Source organism: Pristiophorus japonicus, chromosome 14 (assembly GCF_044704955.1).
Source record: "Pristiophorus japonicus isolate sPriJap1 chromosome 14, sPriJap1.hap1, whole genome shotgun sequence".
NCBI lineage: Eukaryota > Metazoa > Chordata > Chondrichthyes > Pristiophoridae > Pristiophorus > Pristiophorus japonicus.
Window position 1 is genome coordinate 101,206,737 of NC_091990.1, and position 24,391 is coordinate 101,231,127.

Genomic DNA, 24,391 nt, shown 5'->3' on the forward strand with positions numbered 1-24,391 from the left:
AGCGTGCTGCTTATAAATTTTGCGATGTACGTAACGAGTACTGCTCATCGTCCACTGCTTGGTTGATAGTAACTCTGTCGTCACCACACAAGCGTACAGTTTTGTCTGCTTTGGGCACACCACAATTGGGGTTGCCCATTCACTTCTGTCAGTTTTTACCAGCACTCAGTTCTCTCGGAGCTTCACTAGCTCTTTCTCCACCTGACTTTACAACACATAGGGGTCCAACCTTGCCTTACAGTAGACAGGCTTCACGTTGGATTTGATGCGGATATGCGCATCATACCCAGTGATGCCTTCATAACTGTCTATGAACATGCTTTCGCACTTGTTCAGTAATCTGTCAAGTCGCTTCTTTGAAGCATCTACACCGAAGATGTTTTTCGGTCTCGTCATAACATTCTCAACCAGTCTTTGCCCATGAAGGTTGGCCAGTTGTTGTAGCTCGCTACAACAGTGGGCAGGTTTACTGACTGGCCATTGTGCTGAACTGTACATTCCATTTGTCCACATGTCTCCAGGTGTAGGTTTTTAACTCTACGGTACTCTTTGTAAGTGGTATTTGATTAAACTTATTCTCATATGTCCCCTTACTCATGATAGAACAGTCTGTCGCCGTGTCAATATACATATCAATATATTGCTCATTGATCAAAGGTTTTGTACGGAAGTCTTTCTCACGACTGCTAGTGTTGCTGCTAGTGGCATAGATAGTGTAGATGGCTAGTTCTTCAACATCAGGTGTATTCATGATAATAGTGTGAACTCCTCCCTTTTGTTGTCGCTGCTTTGCATTGTTACTAGAATGGTTCTTACTTCCTGCTTTAGATCTAACACTTCGCATTTCTGTATTGGCAGGACTGTGGTGAGTGATTTCCATTGCAGTGACAATAATTCACTGAACTGCTCTCACCGACATGCTTTTGACTCGGTCTCACAGCTTTGTGACTGTAGACCTCAGCTGAAATTAGTTACTTGAATTGGACAGAGCTCCCTAGCATTCTTAGACATCATCTTCATAGTTAAGGCAATTTTGCAAGCTAAGTCAAACTTTAGGGTCTTAGGCCCTGATATTGGTGGCCTTACCGCCCACTGCCGCCGAGTTTTGCTGCCGTTTTCTCCTCTTTGCCATTTTCCACTTGGGCTGGAGCGGGTGGGAGGAGAGTGCCACCGGGAACAGCCCGTTGACATCCTCTGGTGGCCAAGTAGCGTAAGTGGCCTCCCGCCCGCCGAGCTGCCTGATTGGTGCGGGCGGGAGTCGGCACCAGCAGGGGGAAGGACTGCTGCGTGGAGGCTGTTCTAACCCCAACGGTAAGTATGAAGAAGGGAGAAAAGGTGAGTGAACATATTTTTTAAATATTTTTTTTACAACGACTTACCTGTATGGGGTCCCCTGAAGGTGTTCCGGTATTTTTTTTGTTTGCTATTATTTTTCATTTCAGCTGTTCCACCCTCCCTGGGCCCGACTCCATCCTCGGCGGCATTTGGGCGGGAAGAGCCTTTGCCACCGAGATTGAGAGCTCCCGCCCGCTGCTGCCCAGATTGACGGCATAAGCCATTGTTTGGCCACTGGCCGGTACTTCCATTCTCTTTTAGAGGAATCTTCCAGGCAAAGTACCACCCGGTCTCTCGGCGGCCATCAGCGGTCCTTTGGGCGGCACTTGGCCTTCACCAATTTCAGCCCCGGAGTGCTCAGTAACTTGGACTGTGTGTGCTCATCCACCAGTCCACACACAAACATACCTCGCAACCCGTGACCCAAAAATGTGCCGAAGTTACAATGCAAAGGCAGGTTCTTAAGAGCTACAATGTACTCACTGATGGTTTCACTTTGTTTTTGGTTTCTGGTACCAAAAATACAGCTCTCTGCAAAATGGCTTTTGGTTGAAATGGTCCTCGGGTTTCTCGACATTGTCTTCCAACGACACATCCTTTGCATTCCCTGGCGCGAGTAGGTTCGTCAACATTCCATAGACATCTGGCCCAATCGCCATTAGAAAAATTGCTTGCTTTCATTCAAGAATTACTTTATTTTGAGCTTGAACATTCTATTCTTCACCTTCGGTCCCAATAATTTATTGGCCCTAAAAAAACATCTCCATCCACTCAATGTAAGAACTGAATGGTTCGCGAACTTGGTCATACATGCCGAATCCTGTAGGTGCAGCCATGATTGTCCCAATCCCATCGAACACTGACTCAGCCACGCTACCCATGAGAATCAATGTCGCTGTTGCTGTGCACACATACACGTGAAGGTAAAGCACAGAGGAATCTGCATGAGCATTAACGGTAAAACATCATAAAAATGTAGTTTAGTTGTCTCAAATTCACCTTAAACTTGTCCACTTGAAGGTTGAACACTGTGTCCTGTGACCTTTGGATACCGTTCTCGTCTCCAAAGTGCAATATATGCAGGTAGAACATATGAAGGACAGAGACACGATGAGTTGCTCATCCATGTGTTTGTTTATTAGGCCAGAGCGAACTGAGCATTCTCACACAAAACCTTGTGGCAATACGTTACACATGTATTTCAATGATATTATGGAGTTGGAAATAGATCGTATTGGTGATGAGGCATTTATGGTGCTTGAAGCTTAGCTGAGGGCGTATATTGCACTGATGTTGTAGAAGCTCAGGTTCAGCCTGGACGAGCAGCCACAAAGGTGGAAAAATTTGTGTTCGCCAGCAAAGTTGCCGGTATTCCTGCTACAACTGCAATTAATGCCCACTGCAAATAGGCGCAAAGCTAACCGAGTGAAATTGGTTTGGGGGGCATGGAGATAGGTGGCACAGTGCTCACCTTCTGTGCAACGCCATCCTGGTGACGTTGCAGGAGGGATCCTGGACGAAGTTCCTATCCAGGTCCGGCATTGCAGCTTCCCACAACCTCCGTGAGCGAAGCTGTGGAGCTCGCAGAGAACTGTGGGCAATGAAGAGATCTGAGAATTAAAGGGGCCATGCACACTGAAGCAATACAAAATAAAATTAAGTGAATCAATGCATTTATCAGCCCTTTGGACTTTTAAGAAATATTCAGCTATTGAAGCTGAATTAACTTCCTAACCTCAATAAATCGGAAAACTGCCTCAGCACTAACACAAATGGCTCAGCAAGCCAGGAAAGGGGCACCCAGGCTCTCACATGCAGCACTCCAGCTTTATGCAGGGGACAACACTACAAGTGCGGCCCTCTACCCACAAGGGCCAGGAGGTCCTCCAGAAAGAACAAGGTGAGAGTATATCGCTAAGGTCATCACTGCCAACAGTGTTGCCCCCACCACCTGGCTCCAGTGCTCAAAGCAGCTTCATGACTTCAGACCACTAGTCAAGGTCAGTGAATGCATCTTCAAAAGCCGTCTCCTACCAACTGCACCACTAGCCTCACATACTGTTCAATGCACGACCCCCAATCACTCACCTACCAACAATCTGCACCAATGATGAGGCACATCTCCCATTCCTAGCCTCACCTCACCCCATTAGAGATGATGATACAGGCCATTCTTGGCAGGGCTATGGTTGAGCCTTTGGTCAGTGGCGAGGCTGAAAGGATGCAACATGCGGGTATCCTTGTACGTTATCCTCCTCCTGACATGCACCTCTTGCTTTCCCGCCTTTCCGCCAGCACAACCCCATCCTTGTGCCTTCCTCATTTCACACACCTAAGAAATGCAGCCTGCCCAGACACTGGTACCGTAGGTGGATGATTCCATCCCAGATATCCCGGCAAAAGAGGGGCTTTCTGGGATACATCCTTTTGTCTGATTCCTCTTCTTTGGCTTCCTTTTCTTCTGAGTCTTCCTCATCCCTCTGCAAGCGGATGCTGTAAATGTGAAATGACAGCATCAAATATTGGAACTACTCAGTTGGTCAGGCAGCATGTCGACCTGAAACGTAAACTCTTGTTTTTCTCTCCACGGATGTTGCGTGACCTGCTGAGTATTTGCAATATGTTCGGTCTTCTCAAAGGACATCCTTTACCATCTGAGCCCTTGCAAGAGTCCAGCAGCACTCCCTACACGATTAAAAAACTTTTCAAATCTATTGCAGCAAGCCACCACTTCAATAAAATCAAAAAAAGCCAGTCCAGACCATTAAATTCAAACTTACCTGAATGATGTTTGTGTCTTTAAGAGCTGCAGACATCGTCAGCCTGCCTGGCGTGCTTAGGACTCAGCACTGAGTTCAGCGCTAGGGTCGAAGTTCACGTAGGTGACGTTACGTTGGTGTTTTACGCCAATTGATGTCACCACGTCGCAATTTTTTTCCTAGGGCACTGCTCATTAACGGCAGCGCAAAGGGGGAGAGGAATATGGCAGCAGTCACGGGAATCGGCACAAGTTGGCAAAACAGCGATGGCCGCCAATTTATCGCCATTTCAAGGCGCTACGGAGTGGCGGTAAGATGATGAATTTCTAGCCCATTGTTTCTGAACGCGAGCTGGTTAGGACAATTTCACTCCCTCCTATATTGAGCTGAATAAAATTCTTGCTTATCCAGTACTTGATGTCAGACAGGCATATTAACAGTTGTCGAAGGTGATATCAAAGAGCTAATGTTTACAATCATCAGTGTACATATGGATGCTAATCCCAATGTTTGCAGATGATGTTGCTATGGGCAGCACAAAGGTGGCCTTTCTTAGTTACTCATATAACATTTGTAATAAAAGCATAATGGACAGCATATTAACCAGAATCTGAAGAGAAAGATAATGTAGTATTCTGGCAACCCTTTATCACAATTATACACAAAACATTCAGTTTTTCAGATGCTTTCATTTCAGATTTCAAGCATTCCCGACATTCCTTTTACCAATACCAGAAATCTATAATCCTCCGATAAGCAGAGCTGGGGAGTGCAATCGGTAAGGGCACCAATTGGAGTGTTTTTTCCACAGTACCTAGAGATTCAGGGTCAAGTCTATCCCAGACAGCATGGAACTGAAAGATTGCAAGGTCGTTCTTTAGAATTGTGCCTCTGAAAATCTTAGCATCATTTTCTGTGATTACGAATGGAGTTTCACCAGCCTCACTCTTGCCAGATTGGAGCTGAGCCTAATAGCTGCTTTTCTGGCTTTGAGAATATCAGGTCCAAGGGTGTGGAGAAAGGATGTTACTACAGCAGCTGCTGCAGCAAGTTGGCTTTGAGAAGAATTTGAACGCATCATGTTCAAGCAATGCACAATGACGTCAATGCTGGAAGCTAAAGATGTGACGGGTTATTGGTCATTTTAAGAACATTATGGCACCACACTGTGCTTTATGAAGTAGAAAATGAGAAGGCACATACCTACACACCTCTGTTCATCAAAGAGCAACTCGTAGCCGAGGGGGCACTCGCACTTGAAACTGCCCATAGTATTAATGCACTTGTGCTCACAGAGTGTGTGCCCATCTATTTCACACTCATCTACATCTAAAATCACAGAGACAGGCACAGTAAATGTCACAGCTTTCAGGAATGTAACCACCAGCACTCAAAATCAGCATTTGCTCCATATTACTAGCATTTACTAGAATAACTACTAACACTTATTACACAGATCAATTCTTAGTAAATCAATTATCATCTGCTAACCACGAACACTACAGTAATTATTCATACTTACTACACAATCATTAGCATGTACAGTACTAATCCACACAGACTACACTCACCACTAATCAACACCCACTACGCAAACTATCAGCACTACTTCAATAATTATTCGGACCCATTAAACAAATCATTAAAAGAAAAAGACTTGAATTTATATAGCACCTTGAGATCATGAAAAGCACTTTACAGCAAATGATGTATTTTTGCAATGTAGTCATTGTCGTAATGTAGGAAAGGCAGCAGCCAGTTTGTGTACATCGAGGTCTATATTAACTATTAACACACTATACTATTAAACACACTAATCATTAACACTCAACCATTAACATTTACTGCACCAACATTCAATACTTACTGCACTGATCAGCAATATTTACTAGAATAATCATCTGCATGTAATATACTAACAATTAACATCTACTATACTAACTATAACATTAAACATCAATAGTCCCATTCTAGGAGCACATAATCTAAAATGACACTGCAGAGTAGTAGTGGGAGAGTGCTACATTGTCAGAGGTGTTGCCTATCAATGAGCTATTAAACCAAGGGCTTGTGTTCCCCTTCCGTATGGATATAAAAGATCACATGGCACTGTTTGAAGAAAAGCTGGGTCTGCAGGTGTCCTGGCTATAATTTCACCCTCAACTGACATCAACAATTGGCTGCCATGTTTGCATACAGATTCACAGTGACTATACTTAAGTAATTCTTTAAATGTGACATCCTCACAACATCATAAGGTGCAATGTAATTGTAAGTTGTTTTTTAAACTAATCATTATTACTTATAATATTAATCATTGGGATGCCTGCAAAGACTACGATTTCGGACAGAAGTACTGAGGGAGCTCTGCACTGTCCTAAGAGAAGATTTGCAGCCTCAAACCCACCTCAGGACCGCCCTCACCGTGGAGATTAAGGTCACCATCGCCTTGAATTTTTACGCGACAGGGTCTTTCCAGTCTGACACTGCAGACATTGGCAACACCTCACAATTCTCGGCACATCGGTGCATCCGCCAGGTCACAGATGCATTTACAGGAGAAGGATCCAGTACATCTCCTTCCCGATGACAAGGAACAAACAGGTGAAGCGGCAGGCCGGATTTGCTCGAATGGCAGGCTTCCCGAGGGTGCAGTGTGTCATTGACTGCACATCATCACTCCGAGATCTTTGTCAACCGCAAAGGTTTCCACTCGCTGAATGTGCAGCTCGTGTGTGACCACCAGCGGCACATCCTGGCAGTTAATGTGAGGTACTCAGGCAGCAGCCATGATTCGTTCATTCTGCGCCAGACCAGTGTGCCTGCCATCTTCATCGGCCTAAATCAGGATTGCGGTTGGCTGCTTGGTGACAAGGGATATCGCCTGTCCGCTTGACTGCTCACTCCACTGCGGAACCCCAGGACAGTGCCAGAGCATGCTTACAATGACGCTCATTGTGCCACCAGGTGCATCATCGAGCAGTGCATAGGTATCCTCAAGCAGAGGTTCCAGTGCCTGGACCACTCTGGTGGCACCTTGCAGTACTCTCAACGGGTTTTCATAATCATCGTGGTCTGCTGCATGCTGCACAACCTGGCCATCATGAGGGGACAACCGTTGGAGGACGAAGAGGAGGATGAGGATGAGAATGAGGATGAGGATGAGGATGAGGATGAGAATGAGAATGAGGAAGAGGATCCCCGTCGCTCCAGACCTCGGAGGCGTGGTCCCCATTGCAACTCTGGAAGGGAGGTGCAGCTGCGTCTCATAGCTGCTCACTTCAGATAATCCCATCCACACATGACCCTTTAGCTCCCACTTTCAATGGCCGTCACAATGAGTGCCTTAATGCAGAATTGCCCACTCCTAATTGAAACACCTGGCCAGATATATGTGCCAAAAATAAAGATTTATCCAATTATCCAAATCACTGCAAAAACAATGAACAATATAATAATACAGGTGTGACGTCCAAAATCCAGATTTCCGGAATCCAGACACTGGGCCGATCCGTGGCAGGGTCGTCCGGAAACCGGAAAATGTTCCGAAATCCAGACTCCCCTGCTTCGGCCATCCGACCTCCCGCTGCCTGGATCCGACCTCCAGCCGCCCCACCTCGCCTCAGCCCAACCTCGGCCCGACTTCACCCCTTCCAACCCGGCCTCGGTCCGACCGATATCCCTCGGCCCGACAGACTACCCCCCGGCTTTGGCCCGACCAACCTCCCTCCCCTGCCCCCAACCTACCTACCTTCCCTCCCCTACCTACCCTTGCTCAGCCCAGGCAAAGACGTTCCGAAATCCGGAAATACCTGGAATCTGGAATGACCTCGGTGCCAAGGTTTCCGGATTTCAGACGTCACACCCGTACTGTTATCCATTTTTTATCCCGTGCATCTCACTACAACACCTGTTACACGTGACTATCTAATACCATGCCTAGCTGTCATCCCTGTGGCTGCGTCATGGGTTCAGGAAGGCTGCTGTGGTTGTTGTCTGTGACCTACAGCTGTCCTTCTAGGATACCCTCGAACACCTCTGGGCCTGGAAGAGCAGGATGCAGACTGGCCAGCACCCTCCTGGGAGGGTGCGTCCTCACATATATGGAAGTGCCAGACACCTCCCCTGCAATCTCCCTCCATCCATTATGTACTGCTTGTCTGCCAAGTCTCCCCACATCATGAAACAGTATTTTTCTTCTGTCCTCTGTCCATCAGTGTCTCCAGCTCCATATCAGTGAACCTCTTGGCTCTCCTTGCACCTCAGCCATCCTTCCAACCTCCGTCCCCCCTCGAGGCCTTGCTGCAAACCCTGGCTTTTAAAAAGGCCAGGGAGCAGCTGGCTCATTAGAAACCCTTACCTGCATGCTGAATTTCTCAGTGGTGATAACTCTCAAATTAAGACAGCAATACCTCTGAAAAATCCACTTCAGAAGGGTTCATTAGCGCTGGAATCCATTTGTTCACTTTTGGAGCTGAATATGGGGTGGCCCAGCCACAAAAAAATTCGGTGCTAATGGCCACAAAAAGGTGGGGGGAGCACCAGTTTTCCAGCGGCACTGAATTTTGGGCCCAAGCCTTTGAATATATTGTAGATGTGTATTTATTGGGCTATGCACTTCACCAAGGATTGGACTGTGCTGATTCTCTTCACTCATAAGTCCCATCTTTTAACATACCTACACAGGAAAAGCTGTCAGCAGCGAGTGAATATCCACTGTCACAGGAACAAAAGAAGCTCCCTGCTACGTTAATACATATTTGCTGACAGGTCCCCTGACTGTGGTCAGAGCATTCATCTTGATCTGGAAAAGACACAAAACAGCAAACTCATATCAATCCTTGCTTTTAAAGTTTGTAATAATTACCGAGGGTATCACCAACTCAAAATTATAGCCACACCCTTCAGTGTGTGGGGGGGAAGGGCGCGGGGTGGGTGAGGAGCGTTGGTTGGACACGTTATATATTCAGGCTAATTTAAATGGGATTTCTATTATCAAAGCACAACAACACGGAATTATATTTAGCAAAGTTTATTAGAGTCATTAAAAATAAGGTCAACCATAAGAAAGTTTCTTAACTTCTGTGCAGATTATGCAGCCTCCAGTGAGGCAGAGAAATTAAGAAATTCTAACATTTAAATGCTGATGGGCCACTTCTTATGCAATCTCCATTAAATAACCATTCTGGGCTTCCCTGATGACTCAGCAGTTTAAGCACTGATAGATGAGCCATGCAACAAGGATGTCCCAATTTTGATTCTTGGTCAGGCAACAGAGATGTGAAGAAACAAGGGGCTAGAAATTTACCTACGATCACTGGCACCGGATCCCTAGGGGTATTCCGGCGCTTGCGTCTTTTGAACCGCCGGAATACCGTTGGTGCCCGCTCCCGCGGTTTTCCGCTCTTCACTGTCGGCGGTGGCAAATCGTTGCGATAGCGAGCGGGAGCGGCGGAGGTCTAACACTTGGCGACCTGCTTGCGTTACTAAAGACAAGCAGAACCACTCCAAAAACGGCCGGAAAACCTTTTCTGCGCATACGCAGCCATTCTCCCGCGATTTCAGGGTCAAGGGCGACCCTGCAACTGTGCAGAGAAGATTGGACAGCTTCAAGCTGCAGAGGTGGGTGGGTGTCAGTGAGAGAGCAGCTGTGAAAAGATTTTGAGGAGTACATTCAGTATATTAGTACACTTACATTTATATTATTTGATAATATAATTGATAATATAATATAACTACTAATTATAATAATTCTTATTTAAAAAAATAATTATTATTTAAATTCAAAATATATACAGTATATAAATATCTATCAATAACATTGAAAATCAAGCCATGGAAGTGGATAGGGAGGTAGGTGGGAGAAGGAGGGCTACTCGTTTCTCAGAAGCAGCCCAGGAGCCATTGATCGACGAAGTGAAGGCCCACTGGAATCAGTTAATTCGGGGTGGGCGAGGGAAACCGTCACTGTCCGTGTATCAGCGGTTATGGCGAGAAATTGCTGAGGCGGTGTCCTCCATCGTGCCTGGGATACGGGGGCTGAACCAGTGCCGCAAACAGTGCAATGACATCGTTGGGTCTCCGAGAGCAATTACTAACTTATCATGCATTGACGATTGACGCTTAAGTAGTGCCACGTTTTATTATGTTGTAAAGCTTGGTGACATTTTTTATTACCCATCATCGATCTCATTGTGTTAGTCCTCTGCATTTTCATGTGCTCATCATGCAACATTTGCGTGCTAATAGAACTTAAATGGTGCACTCGTTGACAAAAAGATTGGGGATGGTTAATTGGGGATGTGTACCTATATATATATATCTGTGTGTGTGTGTGTGTGTGTGTGTGTGTGTGTATGTGCATGTATGTATGTATGTGTGTTCTGTATTAGTAGCTGTCAAATTAGTTGACATATATTTTTTGTCCCCTTTGCAGAAAAAAAAACTAACGGGCAATAGGGCAGAACTCCGCAAAACAGGCGGTGATCCGTCGAAGACTATTCCTCTGACAGACCTCGAGGAACATGCTGCAGCCCTGACGGGAGCGTATAATCACACCGCCTCGTGTGTTGGTGCCGAACCAGTTCTCCTGGAGGGTAAGTCTGCATAATCCCTGGACTGTACTGCGGTCATGTAATTCAATCTTATGGCAATATAATGTAGAATGTAACGTAATCCTGGGAGCAAGACATGTTGTGACATGATTTATTGGTTAATGACACTCTGCCACTTGGAAAGCAAACTGTTTGGGACCCAAGTTTTGTGATGTCATGTACTTTCTCTATACTTTGCTTATGATACATTCATATAATGATTCTCAATAAAAAAATGTTTGTTCTCCACATAAGCCTGTGCAAAGTGAATTGCTCTGCTGTTACCTCTGACCCCTCCCCTGTCACCAACCATTAATGTTGTGTTTTTACAGTTGCACAGATGGAGCCGCCTGCACCTCCCAGAGAGCAGTTATTGTAGGGAAGACCAAATGAACAGATGGTGGTGGAGGAGATGGTGCTGGAGGAGAACACTCCTCAAAGCGTTGTAACAGTGGTGGTGCAGGAGGAGGGAGGGGTGGCGGGACTTGAAGTCCTTTCTACCGGCGGCCACTGGTTTGGATTCTGGCCCAAGGAAGCGAGATCAAGCGGAATGCAATGGCGCACACCGACCCCCCATGGTGAATCCGCAGCTGATCCGCCAAAGTGGGAACACTGCGCGGCAGGTAGATGCGAGCCTGGACATGATGGGACTGTCCAGGATGAGCATCAACTTGATTCAAGAGCTCCTCCAGGCCATTGCTGGGTTGTCCGAAAACATTGCGGCTTTAGCAGCCCGTCAATCGGAGGACATGGCGGAGCTGATTGCCGCGGTGAGGGAGAACACCCAGACCGCCAATGCTAATGCTATGCGGCATTCGACAGTCGTGTGATATGGCACTGCACCCTAAGGTGCCATACCACCTTGGGGTGGTGACAGCACCCGATCGTCAGAAGGAATTAGTTTCTTCCGACTTTGAAGATGGGTCCTCAGCACCTCCATCTTCTCCAGAGCCCACACATATAGCGCTGTCATTGTCGCCACCCCCCCCCCACCTCAGCAGACACGCTTGAGGTGCTCTGCAGCACAACGTACTTGTCCCAACGTGGGCAGGGCCAGGAGTATTGTTAGCGGGAGGAGGAGGAGGGGGGTCAGGGCCAAGGGTCAGTGGGGGATTGGGGAGGAAAGGCATTGGGAAAGGTGGTCAGGTGGTCACAGGTAGAATTGTGGGAGGGTGCAGGGATGTTTATACTGTTGTTGTTGTTGTTGTTTGTTCATATTTTTTTGGGGGGTTAAAATTTTCATTCAGTACAATTATGTTACTTTATTACATTGTTAAAGTTTAATACAAATTACAAGTTTTATATAACATTTTATTCAACTAAACTATTCTTGTATTGTGTCTCACTCACTTCTGGGAAGGGGAAAAAAATGCTGAGGTTGCTCCCCGTCGGTCTAATTCAAAAATCTCTGGTTGGAGTTAATGGGGAGCAAAAGTTGTTGGGAAGGTGGGGGGTATCTCCTCAGACTGTTATATCACCTGATAGTGAGATTCAAAAGGGGAGGCAGCCTGTTTTCTTCTCTGGAAGTACTGCTTCTCCTTGGAGCTCTGATCCACACCAGTCCTCCAGCACCTCACCCAAGTGGCTATCCCTTTGAACCGCGCGAATTTTGGGCTATTTGGCTATGAATCATAGAATCAAATTTACAGCACGGAAGGAGGCCATCTCGGCCCATCGTGTCAGCGCCAGCCGACCAAGAACTATCCAGCCTAATCCCACTTTCCAGCTCTTGGCTCTATGGGTGTATTGCAGCCGATCCTCATTAGGTGATCCAACAGTATATCCGTACATCAAAGTGTTTGGTCTCTTGGTGCTGAAGTGCGACTTGTCCTGGTGATGCAGGATTGTGTGTGGTAGAGGGAACTTGATCTTGGAATCATGGAACTGGGAACGGGAGGCTCACCCTCTGGGTCAGGGAATGGGAGGGTTCTCTCTCCGGGTCAGGGAATGGGAGGGGGAGGTTCCCCCTCCAGGTCAGGGAATGGGAGGGTTCCCTCGCCAGGTCAGGCAATGGGAGGGTTCCCTCTCCAGGTCATGCAATGGGAGGGTTCCCTCTCTGGGTCAGGCAATGGGAGGCTCCCCCTCCAGGCCTTCTCCCGTTCCTTGACCCCTGGAACCACCTGCTGACCCTCACTGTCTGGGCTCAAACAGTCCCCAGTCCCACAGGGAGGCTTCAGAACGAGTGCACGCATCTCCCGCTCCCGGCCGGGCCCCGGGTGGGGGGGTTCAGGTTCCCAGGTGGTCAGGTTCCCGTGGGGTGGGTGGGGTGGGGGGGGGGGTGTCAGGGGTCACGTTCCCTATCCGAGGGTTGTCCGACCTGTTCTCCTTCGCCTGAGCGGCAGGAAGTTGGATCCTTTTCTGAACGAGGTGGACATGTTCATTCTGATCAAAACCTGCCTCGACAGCTTGTTGGAACTGCCACCCCTCGGGATGGAGAAGTCCAAGGGCAAGACCACTGCTGACATGAATTAGAGAGAGGTAATGATCGAGGTTGTTTCAGCACTCATAGCGGAGTGGGCTCGGTACTGGCCTTTGACCTATGGTGCCCACGTTTAAAGGGAGCCTTACTCTGTATCTAACCCGTGCTGTACCTTCAGAGTATTTGATGGGATAGTGTAGAGGGAGTTTTACTCTGTATCTAAAATCTAAGATCATAGCAGGCCAGCGACACTTGCTCGATGGAATCTCTTGTACCTTCATGATCTGAATGGAGTGAGCACGAGCACGATGGCGAGCCCCCATGTCACGGTAGCACTGCGTGACAGCACCAGCAATGGTCAGGTCCCCGTCTTACCTGTACATACTATAGGTTCCACTATGAGAGTCGTAGCGCAGCCAAATACCAAAGTTCTGCACTTCTTCTGGTGACTTCTCAAAAACTTGTCCACAATAGACAATTTCACCAGCAGACTTTTTCAGTTTCATCAAAGAAAAGAAGTACCAGAATCGAGATTTGGCAACAATATGATTTGGAGCAAAGATGCGCATCGATACAGAGCAGGGCCGGGCAGGCGCCGCCCAATCACCTTGTATTCCCACCTTGTATTCCCTTCGGGTGCCCGAAGCCTTCATGTCACCTCTCACCCGAAAGAGTGTGTGCGTGCCCATCCATGCATCAGTGTGCCGTGCAATTTTCAGCAAGGATCATTGGACAGTAATCAGGAGCTAAAACCCTGGTTTTCAGACTCTTCTCCCAGATTGGGTGTGTCGAGGCCAATTCCAAAGATATCAGTTTCACCTTGATTAGTTAACTCGACTCAAACCGAAAATTAAACCTGATCTAGTTGTTTTAACCCACTAGCCAGTCACTGCGTTTATATATTAAAAAAAATCTTCTCCTCTCCCCTCTGGCTCTTTGGGCAATTACTTAATCCTGCAGAACGCTGGGCCCAAGTCACGTAGGTACTTCAAAAATGGGCGGTTGTGATCAGAGCGGTAGCGAGCCTTAAAAAATACTTTTTGGTGGAAATTAGCACTTGGGGGAATTTTGGGTGATTTCTGGGCAGCAAATGTGGGCGGGCTATTTGCAGCAACGCTGGCGGTAATCGTAGGCCCAAATTACCGCCGGCGACAATTGGGAAGTGAAATGGACGGTACAGGGTGGTAATTTACATTGTTGACCAAAACAGGCAGTAACTGGGCGATCCTAGGGGATTTATATCACACCTTTCATGACCTCTGGATGTCTCAATGCGTTTTACAGCCAATGAAGTATTTTTGAAGTGTAATGACTGTTGCAATGCAAGAAGTGCAATTTGTGCACAGCAAGCTCCCACAAACAAAAAGAAAAGAAAGACTTGGATTTATATAGTGCCGTTCATGACCACCGCATATCGCAAAGCGCTTTACAGCCAATGAAGTACTTTTGGAGTGTAGTCACTTTTGTAATGTAGGAATGTTGATTGAGGGATAAATATCGGCCAGGACACTGCCATAACTCCCCTGCTCTTCTTCGAAATAGTGCCATGGGATCTTTATATCCACTTGAGACAGCAGACGTTTAACATCCCAACCGACAGACGTCACCTCCGACAGTGCAGCACTCCCTCAGCACTGCACTGGAGTGTCAGCCTAGATTTTTTTTGTGCTCAAGTCCCCAAGGGGCGAGTGTGCTACCCGCTGAGCCATAGCTGACATTGTAAACAGCAATGAAATAAATTACCAGATCATCTGTCTTTTAGTGATGTTGATTGAGGGATAAATATTGGCCAGGGCATAGGGGAGAACTCCCCTGGTTTTCTTCAAATACTGCTGTGGAATCTTGTACATTCACCTGAGAAGGCAGAGTTTAACCTCTCATCTGAAAGACAGCACCACCAACAGTGTAGCACTCCATTAGTACAGCACTGAACTGACAGACTAGATGATGATCTCAAGTCTCTGGAGTGGTGCTTGAACCCATAACCTTCTGACTCAGAGGCAAGAAATGGATCAAAAGTTAAAACAGAGAAATGTTGGAAAACACTGCATCAATCAGTACTGCACCCAACAAATGTTTGATAGAGAAAACAGCCTCAAGTACCTAGGCATTGGCCTTCGACCATCTGAAAACCGTCCACACAGGCACAGCGATAAGATCCCATGGTGTTGAGGCAACGGCTGTTGCAAAGGGAGACATCCTCCTTACACTCATCAATATCTTACAGCAAGGAAATGGATAGATAGTTAGAACCAGCTCAATAGTAAAGTTTCAGTCACATTCTAGATTTCTAATGGTATCTGAATCTATAATCTACATTTCTATCGGTACTTTACTCTGAATCTACAGTACTTCTCCTGTTTTGTTCCAATCTAGATTTATAACAGTACCTGGGTCTCCATCTAGATCTCAAGAAGAATCTTGTTCACAATCTAGGGGGATGAAATTCAGTCCCGCCGGAAAGCTGGCGCACTCACTGCTTTTTTTTTTTAAAAAGAGTTTTTACCGACGTTTTTGGAAAATTCAGCTCTTTTTCTTTTTTTTTTGAAAAATGGGCAGTAAGTGCTGGTGAGGAGTGGAAGTTGAGGCGAGATGGATTCTCCTCCTCGGTCACTCAGCAGCAGAGCAGTGGTGACCTCATTGCGTGTCTGCATGACTACGTATCTCGCCTCTGTTAAAGGGGAGAGAATCGGTCATCAGTCACAATCGGACACTGGACCACCAGGAAGGGTTCGGCCGGGCCAGCGACCTGGCAGTCTGAAAAATCTTATGCCCGGCGAGTGGTGCCTCCGTCAGCTTTTTCTGTCGGTGTACCTTTCATTCCCTCAGTGAGCCCTGACTGCGCGGCAGCCATTAAAGGCAAAGGCCCAATGCCATGGCCACCATTTTATTTTTTTTGCCGGTCGACTTCGATGTCGGCCGGACTATTGTGCCCCCGGGTTTGGCCAGGCCGCCAACAGGCAGCCTGGCACCCCCTCTTCAGTGCCAGGCCGCTAGCCCAGCCAAAACCTTCCTGGGTGGCCCAGTGGCCGATCCTAAATAATCACCGATTCTCTTCCCTTTAACGGAGGCGAGATACGTGGTGACGCAGACGCACAATAACGTCATCCGAAACGGTGGTAAAAACACTTTGAAAAAGATAGGTGCGCCACGTTTCCAGCGGGGCTGAATTTCGGCCCCAATGAAACATGGTACAGTAATATTTTGCAAGGTACTGAACATATTCAGAAATGGGTCATCATGAAAGTGCTCGCTGGTGACCAGACAGGGTTAAGTAGAGACACTGGATGATTAATGCTGAAGTGTCTGTAGATAAAGTCATATAATCAGGAATTAATGTTGGTAAGCACCAAAATCTTCTCAAAATATAATTAGCCACATTTCTTTTAAAGCTGAAACATGTCACCCAATGCTAACATTGACTTGTTGTGAAAGACAGTTACATTTCAAGCACAAATGGTAATTATAGTTTCAAAGTCTCCAGAGGTCAGACCACACCAAGAATACTGCTTTCATTGTCGGCAATACTATAACCACATCTATGACTTTTAAAAAATATTGATCATTACTATTGCCATCTCGCTGTTCCTCCATCATTTCCTCAATGTTAAGTAAAATGTATTTTGTCACACTGTAGGGAGCCAGACATTGGTATTATACTTCTATAATTTCATAATTATATTTAAAAATAGAAGGCAAAGTATGAACAAAAAGTGACAAAGGCAGCTAATAACCCACCAAAAGAAACCAAGCACGTTTGAAAGCAATAAAAGCAGCATGAACAGTGAAGGTCATTTACTAATTCATTCAAACACGCCATAAATTTGTGAAGTTAGTTTGAATTTTCCACTGAAAGATTATTGGAAAAAGTAACATTTATAATATTAAAAACCTACAAAAAGTAATTAATTGTGAATAAAATGCTTATCTTTACTCAAAGTTAGCTGCATGGTGTAAATTGCTCAAAAATGTTTTGTCTATGTAGTCTCCTTATGTGTTCTGAGCCTAAAGCTCAATTTGGAGTATTGGTGGAACTTAAATCATTGCATTGGGCTTTGCTAACTGTTATTTTCTCTGTAAATTGATCGGTTCCTCTTAAATTAGCTGCTATTCATGTCAGTCACGACAACCCTCTCCACTTTCAATTTTGGGCGTGCTGCTTGTTAGTCCCACCCCTTACAGTCTGAGGAATCAAATTCTTCAACTTTACTTCTGTAAGTATCCACCCCAAACTCACTCTGCTCACTTCAATGACCTTACTTGACTTGCTCTCCCATATTCCCTTCTGTGATCTTAACTGACACAGCGAGAGTCCTTCCCAGACATAAAGGTGTCCTTTCCAGTCCACCCTAATCCCTGTTCTTTTTGGCCTGCCCTGACACAGGTTTTTCTCGGGTCAGCCCACCATGTTGCTTTTACTCATTACCATGGTGCTGTCCCCGTGTTTGGCTATTGCACTATACGTTTCAGCTTGACTTGTGGCACTGTGCCTAACACAGTGCTGCAAAGTACAGTCAGCAAGCACAGTAACTGGAATTTGAATACAATTTCTCAGCACACTTGCTGGCTTGTCCACCTGGCCATCTTGACCATTTCCTGACCACCTACTCACTCCCTGCCCACCTGCCCTCAGTGCCTCTCAGCCCACCTGCTTGCCTGTTCAGCCCAAGTTTTCCCTACTGCTTGCCCTACTTCACTAACTGTTTTCTATCTCCTTGCCCACTTCAAGTGATTCCTAACCTACCTGCTGATGAGCACCACTAGCCACCTTGCTCACTCACCTGCCCCAAGGTCTTTTCAGCCCACCAGCTTCATCAGGTTGACTGGTGATGGGGGTCTGGAACTCACTGCCTGAAAGAATGGTAGAGGCAGAAACTCTCACCACACTTAAAAATTACTCAGATGTGCACTTGCAGTGCTGTAACCTACAAGGCAACGGACCAAGAGCTGGAAAGTGGGATTAGGCTGAATGGCTCTTTGTCAGCCGGCGTGGATAGACCAAAATGGCCTCCTTCATGCTGTAAATTTCTATGATTCCTATGATTCTATGAGGTCATTTGGAAAGATGAAGAAATGAAGAAATTCTCTGACAATGTGAGGGAATGCAACGCCCTGTTGCACTGAGAAAATCTTACTGAAGAAACTCAACATTTCAGGGTTGTTCTTCTCTCGGAGCTTGGGGACTGTTCTCTCAACTCTCAAAGTTTTTAATGATTCTTCTCCCTTCTCTCAGAGTTTGAATGCGCTTCTCCCCTCCCTCAGCTACAAGGACTCTTCTCCCCTCCCTCAGCTACAAGGACTCTTCTCCCCTCCCTCAGATAGAAGGACTCTTCTCCCCTCCCTCAGAATTTAGGAGGGGGCTGATCTCCACTTCCCCCTTTTCTTCCCTCTTACCTTCACATGTGCTTCTGTCAGCCAGGAGTCCATAACCAGCACGGCAGGAGCAGAGGTAACTGCCAAAGGTGTTGTGACAAGATTGGCGGCACATCCGGCTCTCCCCAAGCCTTCGGCACTCATTCACATCTGGAGTGATAGAAAACTGCAGTCATCACACGGGTCAATGATACAGAGACAGTAAGAGCAGAATGTCACTGTGTATATGTGGGTAAACCGTACAGGTGGCATTCAAATCAGATCAATTAAAGATGGGCGTCAGACTGTATGGGGTCAATTTTAACCGAGCTCGCTGGATGGGAATCCCACGGGATTGGGTGGGATGCTGGTTTAACACCTCGCATTTGACTCAATGTAGAGTAAAATCGGACAGATTGTAAAATCAAAACTGCACCTGATTCCCATCTGTATCCCGATAGGTGGGTTAGGTTAAAATTGGACCCTAATTTCTTTTCCTGTGTAACCTTTCCCATCTCCTTTTCCTCTGTAACCTTCCCATTTCCTTTTCCTCTGTAACTTTTACCCTTCCTTTTCTCCTCTTCTCTTCTGAAGGCTCTGTCTCTTGCTGGGATTCTGTTCCACAAGTTCCAGCTAATCCGGGTTGGAGGAGTTACTGAGCCCCACCGTGTCACAACTGGATTAGTAGTCACAGAAATATAATCAGTAAAATAGTGTTCTCATCAGTAATACGCAATAGCATGGGGCGTGTGTTCACACGTTAACTCATCTCACAGATTCTTCCAATTTCTGTAACTCCTCTAAACCATTAACATTGCTGTTATCATTACTACACACGTTTTAAACAAAAATGTTCTGTCATATCGTGAAGCAGCTTTACATCACAGCAAGTAAACCTACAGAGCAATAGTTATAATGAGATGCACTTAGTTCAATCAGTACAGCTTATCTTTGCCTAACAAGATCGAAGGTTTGCTACGGGTCTGGAAGAACAGAAGTGCTCTTCCGGGCTCTACAAAGAAAGCCAGGGTCCCGGGCCCCCCTCCCCCAGCCACAATCGCCACGCCCCCCCACCCCCCAACCACTGACTGCCGGGGCCTCCTACCTCACTCGCCCAACTGCTGCTCGCTGGCCTGACATCATTATCTCCAAGTTCAGGTGTGTGTCTGGTCTGGTATACCTAAATGAGGCCCGGGAGTTAAAATGGCCTGGGCCTCATGTTGGAAAGCCAAGAGGAGACTGATGCTTGCCCCGCTGGTCCCACACTCGCCCTTCATCATTTAAAATCGCGTTATGGTGACTTACCTTTTCGGCCCTCTCCTGGGACTGCTGCTCCTTACAGGTTGTTCCTGGCGAGGGGGACAACAGGCATTATTCGCGACTCGTCAATTAAGGTGAGCCAGTGTGGGCCAGTGTGACACAATTGATCTTAATGAATTCAGCAACAGCTCTCTACAGCCTTCCTGTTTCAAAAAGCCCATCTCCAGTGTCAGATTCTGGTCAAATTGACTATCCCCAAGCAACAGTGGAATCCGCCAGCATAACTTGACAATGAGCCCTGCTGAGTTTAAATGAAATGACTCCTGATCTGAATCTACAGTTCCCAGCCTAACTGTCCGGCATATTTAAACCCCCTAAATATTGGACCATGTTCCCTCCCCACCCCCCCACCATGAGAGCATAGTCAGAGATCCCAAAACATCACATTGGCCTTCAACTGGTTTTGATCTCCATTGTATCAACGCGCTTCCTCATACTTATAAAATTCTGCTAGCTCAGGTGGTAAGCTGCTGATGCCTGAGGTTGCATGCTATCTGGCACGTGGCAAGTTCACTCTGACTCATCGAACTCAGTCCACTGAATCCACCCGACTCCCTGGCTGATTGTACTCTGCGAGATGACATGTGGGAGATCCGCTGCTCGCTTACACAGACAGCTTCACCTCGAGTTCAGTGTGATAAATCGTACGCTCTGGAGCACTGTACACCATTCAATAAGATCAGCCATGATCTTACTGAATGGCGGAGCAGGCTCGATGGGCCTACTCCTGCTACTATTTCTTATGTTCTTGTGTACACACTGCTGCTGCTGCATTTGATTGTGTGACGACAGGTATCTCCCTGAGCTGAATCTCTCCTGTACTTTAATTTTCACCCTAATAATGCAGCACCGTTTTGTCCTTCCATAGCCTTATCTTACACCTTATCTGAGGGAGTCCTCATTCTCCTAAAGACCAAATGACAAGGAACTTTCTCCAGGTGTTGCTCTGTCCCTACTAACTGTGTGTGCATCAAGACAAGAATACACCCCGAATACCATAAATCGGATGCCAACTGATTTTTCAGACCTGTGAAGGCTTTGTACAGGTTGATGACATGTGATTCGCATCATAGCAGGTCTCCGTCGCAGCACTCCATCTCCCTAGCTGTGTTTCAAGATCCTCACTTGGACCAACAATTGCTCTCCCTACACTTGGAGCACATTAGGTCTGGTATCGCACGGTTGAGACTTCGTCAGAGATTGCAGTGGTTTCCTGTCAGATGGATCGCCTTCCAGCCGGCCAATGTGGCTGGCCCACCCTCCCACTTATTTCTTGCAGCTCATGAGACTGCGTAATGGTTAGTAATACGTCCTTACTATACAGTATAAATGCACACGAGGCCCATGCTTGAGAGGTCAGTCTGTGACCTGTCCTTTATTCCATAGCACTCAAGTGATGGAAGTGGGTGGAGCTTGCCCTTTTATATCTGAAGGTCCAGGTTAGGAGTGTCTCCCACAAGTTCACCACCTAGTGGTCATTGTTCTCACAGTGTACAACTTAGGTCAGATTATACATGGGTTACAATGCTGGTTGAATACATGACATCACCTCCCCCCACAAAGTCTTATTGGGATCACACGTTGAGTCTCTCTGGTGGTTTATGCTCCCTTGTAGAGCACCTGATTTGGGGCTCCGGTTGTTGGGCGCTGGCCTGAGTGTCTGCTGTTTGCGGTGCCTCAGGCCTGTCCGGACTGCCCACAGTGACTGGGCTCTCCTCCCTTTGGTTCCTGTGTTCGGTCACCTGTGGAGGAGTGAACTCTATATCGTATTCTTCCTCTGCTTCTTCTATGGGGTTGCTGAACCTCCTTTTTGTTTGATCCACATGTTTGCGGCAGATTTGTCCATTGGTAAGTTTAACTACCAGAATCCTATTTCCCTCTTTGGCAACCACAGTGCCTGTGAGCCATTTGGGCCCTGCAGCGTAGTGGAGGACAAAAACAGGGTCATTTACATCAATACATCGCGCCCTCGCATTCTGGTCATGGTAGTCATATTGTGACTGGCGCCTGCTCACGACAATTATTTTCATGGTGGGGTGTATAAGGGATAACCGGGTTTTGAGCGTCCTTTTCATTAGCAGCTCTGCGGGTGGAACCCCTGTGAGCGAGTGTGGTCGGGATCTGTTGGCCAACAGGAGGCATGATAAGCGGCGTTGTAGGGAACCCCCTTGGAATCTGAGCATCCCCTGTTTGATTATCTGCACTGCTCGTTCTGCCTGGCCGTTTGAGGCTGGCTTGAACGGTGCCGTTCTGACATGGTTAATTCCATTGCCTGCCATGAAGTCCTGGAATTCAGTGCTTGTGAAGCATGGGCCATTGGCGCTGACCAAGATGTCTGGTAGACCGTGGGCGGCGAACATTGCCCGTAGACTTTCTACCGTGGCAGAGGATGTGCTTGAATTTAAAATGTCACACTCGATCCATTTGGAGTAGGCGTCTACTACAACCAAAAACATTTTTCCCATGAAAGGACCTGCATAGTCCACATGGATGCGTGACCAAGGCTTGGCGGGCCATGGCCAGGGGCTAAAGGGGGCTTCCCTGGGCGCATTGCCCAGCTGGGCACACGTGTTGCACCTGCTAACACAAAGTTCCAGATCTGCGTCTATCCCTGGCCACCAAACATGTGACCTGGCAATTGCCTTCATCGTGACAATGCCCAGGTGCTCATTGTGGAGTTCTCTGATGAACACCTCTCTGCCCATCTGGGGCATGACTACGCGGTTTCCCCACAGTAGGCAATCGGCCTGAATTGAGAGTTCGTCCCTGCGCCTGTGAAATGGTTTAAATTCCTCAGGGCTGCCCAGTCCCCATTCAGGACACATTTCTTGACTAGCGACAATAGCGGGTCTCTATTTGTCCAGCCTTTAATCTGACGGGCTGTCACGGGTGAGCCTTCGCTTCCGAAAGCTTCAACAGCCATGACTAACTCAACAGCATGCTCTGTAGCCCTCTCAGTGGTGGCTAGTGGGAGCCTGCTGAGTGCATCGGCGCAGTTTTCGGTGCCCTGTCTGTGCAGAATTGTGTAGTCATAGGCGGCTAATGTGAGTGCCCACCTCTGTATGCAGGCCGATGCATTTGCATTTCTGGCCTTGTTGTCAGCCAAAAGGGACGTTAGGGGTTTGTGATCTATCTCCAGCTCAAATTTCCTGCCAAACAGGTACTGGTGCATTTTTTTTGACTGCATATACACATGCGAGTGCCTCCTTTTCTATCATCCCGTAGCCCCTTTCTGCCTGGGACAGACTTCTGGAGGCATAAGCTACCGGCTGTAACTGACCCTTGGCATTGACATGCTGCAACACACACCCGACACCATAGGACGATGCATCGCACGTTAACACAAGTTTCGTATATGGGTCATATCGCGTTAACAGATTGTTGGAACATAACAAATTGCATGCTCTATTAAAAGCCCTTTCCTGGCTGTCCCCCGAGACCCATTCGCGACCTTTGCGTAGGAGCACGTGTAGTGGCTCTAGCAGCGTGCTCAATTTTGGAAGAAAGTTACCAAAATAGTTCAGGAGCCCCAGGAATGAACGCAGCTCCGTCGTGTTACGGGGTCTGGGTGCTCTCTGGATCGCTTCAGTCTTGGACGCAGTAGGTTCTGATCCCGTCTGCTGCTACCCTCATCCCCAGGAATTCTACCTCTGGAGCTAGGAAGACGCACTTCGCCTTTTTCAGTCGCAGCCCTACCCGGTCCAGTCTGCGTAGCACCTCCTCCAGGTTGTGGAGGTGTTCTTCAGTATCGTAACCCGTGATGAGGATGTCGTCCTGAAAAACCACCGTCCCTGGAATCGACTTGAGGTGACTTTCCATATTTCGTTGGAAGATCGCGGTGGCCGAGCGAATCCCGAACGGACATCTGTTGTACTCAAACAATCCCTTGTGTGTCGTGATGGTGGTCAGCTTCTTCGACTCACTCGCCAGCTCCTGGGTCATGTAAGCTGAGGTCAGGTCCAATTTTGAAAAAAGTTTGCCACCGGATAGCGTCGCAAAGAGGTCCTCCGCTCTCGGTAGCGGGTACTGGTCTTGGAGTGACACCCGATTGATGGTGGCCTTGTAATCATCACATATCCTGACCGACCCATTCGCCTTGAGCACCGGCACAATCAGGCTCGCCCAGTCACTGAATTCGACTGGTGAGATAATGTCTTCCCTCAGCAGGCGGTCCAATTCGTCTTCTATCTTTTCCCGCATCATGTACGGCACTGCTCTGGCCTTGTGGTGTACTGGCCTGGCATCCGGTTTTACGTGAATCACTACCTTGGCCCCCATGAAAATGCTAATGCCGGGTTGAAATAATGAGTCAAATTTGTCAAGGATCTGTGAGCATGATACTTGCTCCACAGAGGAAATTGCATTGACATCGCCCCATTTCCAGTTCATGACAGCAAGCCAACTCCTCCCCAGCAGTGCGGGACCATCTCCCGGGACAACCCAGAGTGGCAACCTGTTCTCCGAATCTTTGTGGGTCACGACTACCGTGGCGCTGCCTAGCACCGGAATGATCTCCGTAGCTGTGCATCAATCACCGATAATTTTGGCCTCCTGGCCTTGGACGCCTACAACTTTTTGAACTGTTTGATACCCATCAGGGACTGGCTGGCCCC

General features: G+C 47.3%; 1 protein-coding gene and 1 pseudogene across 9 annotated transcripts in view; both read right to left on the reverse strand.

Annotated features, from left to right (window-relative positions):
• The window catches only part of LOC139280002 (kielin/chordin-like protein), a 531,474-nt gene that overhangs the window by 294,393 nt on the left and 212,690 nt on the right, over positions 1–24,391 (reverse strand). For 6 of the 9 annotated variants that reach the window (XM_070899416.1, XM_070899415.1, XM_070899410.1 and 3 more), the window contains 4 exons: positions 18,501–18,629; positions 15,210–15,326; positions 8,773–8,898; positions 5,298–5,423 (listed from right to left, as the gene is read on the reverse strand). In XM_070899416.1, coding sequence (XP_070755517.1) covers positions 5,298–5,423; positions 8,773–8,898; positions 15,210–15,326; positions 18,501–18,629 — 498 coding nt within the window. The remainder of the gene's footprint in view (positions 1–5,297; positions 5,424–8,772; positions 8,899–15,209; positions 15,327–18,500; positions 18,630–24,391) is intronic. The other 3 variants (XM_070899417.1, XM_070899413.1, XM_070899412.1) reach the window with 2 other exon arrangements.
• On the reverse strand, positions 9,426–15,023 carry LOC139280283 (large ribosomal subunit protein eL20-like; annotated as a pseudogene).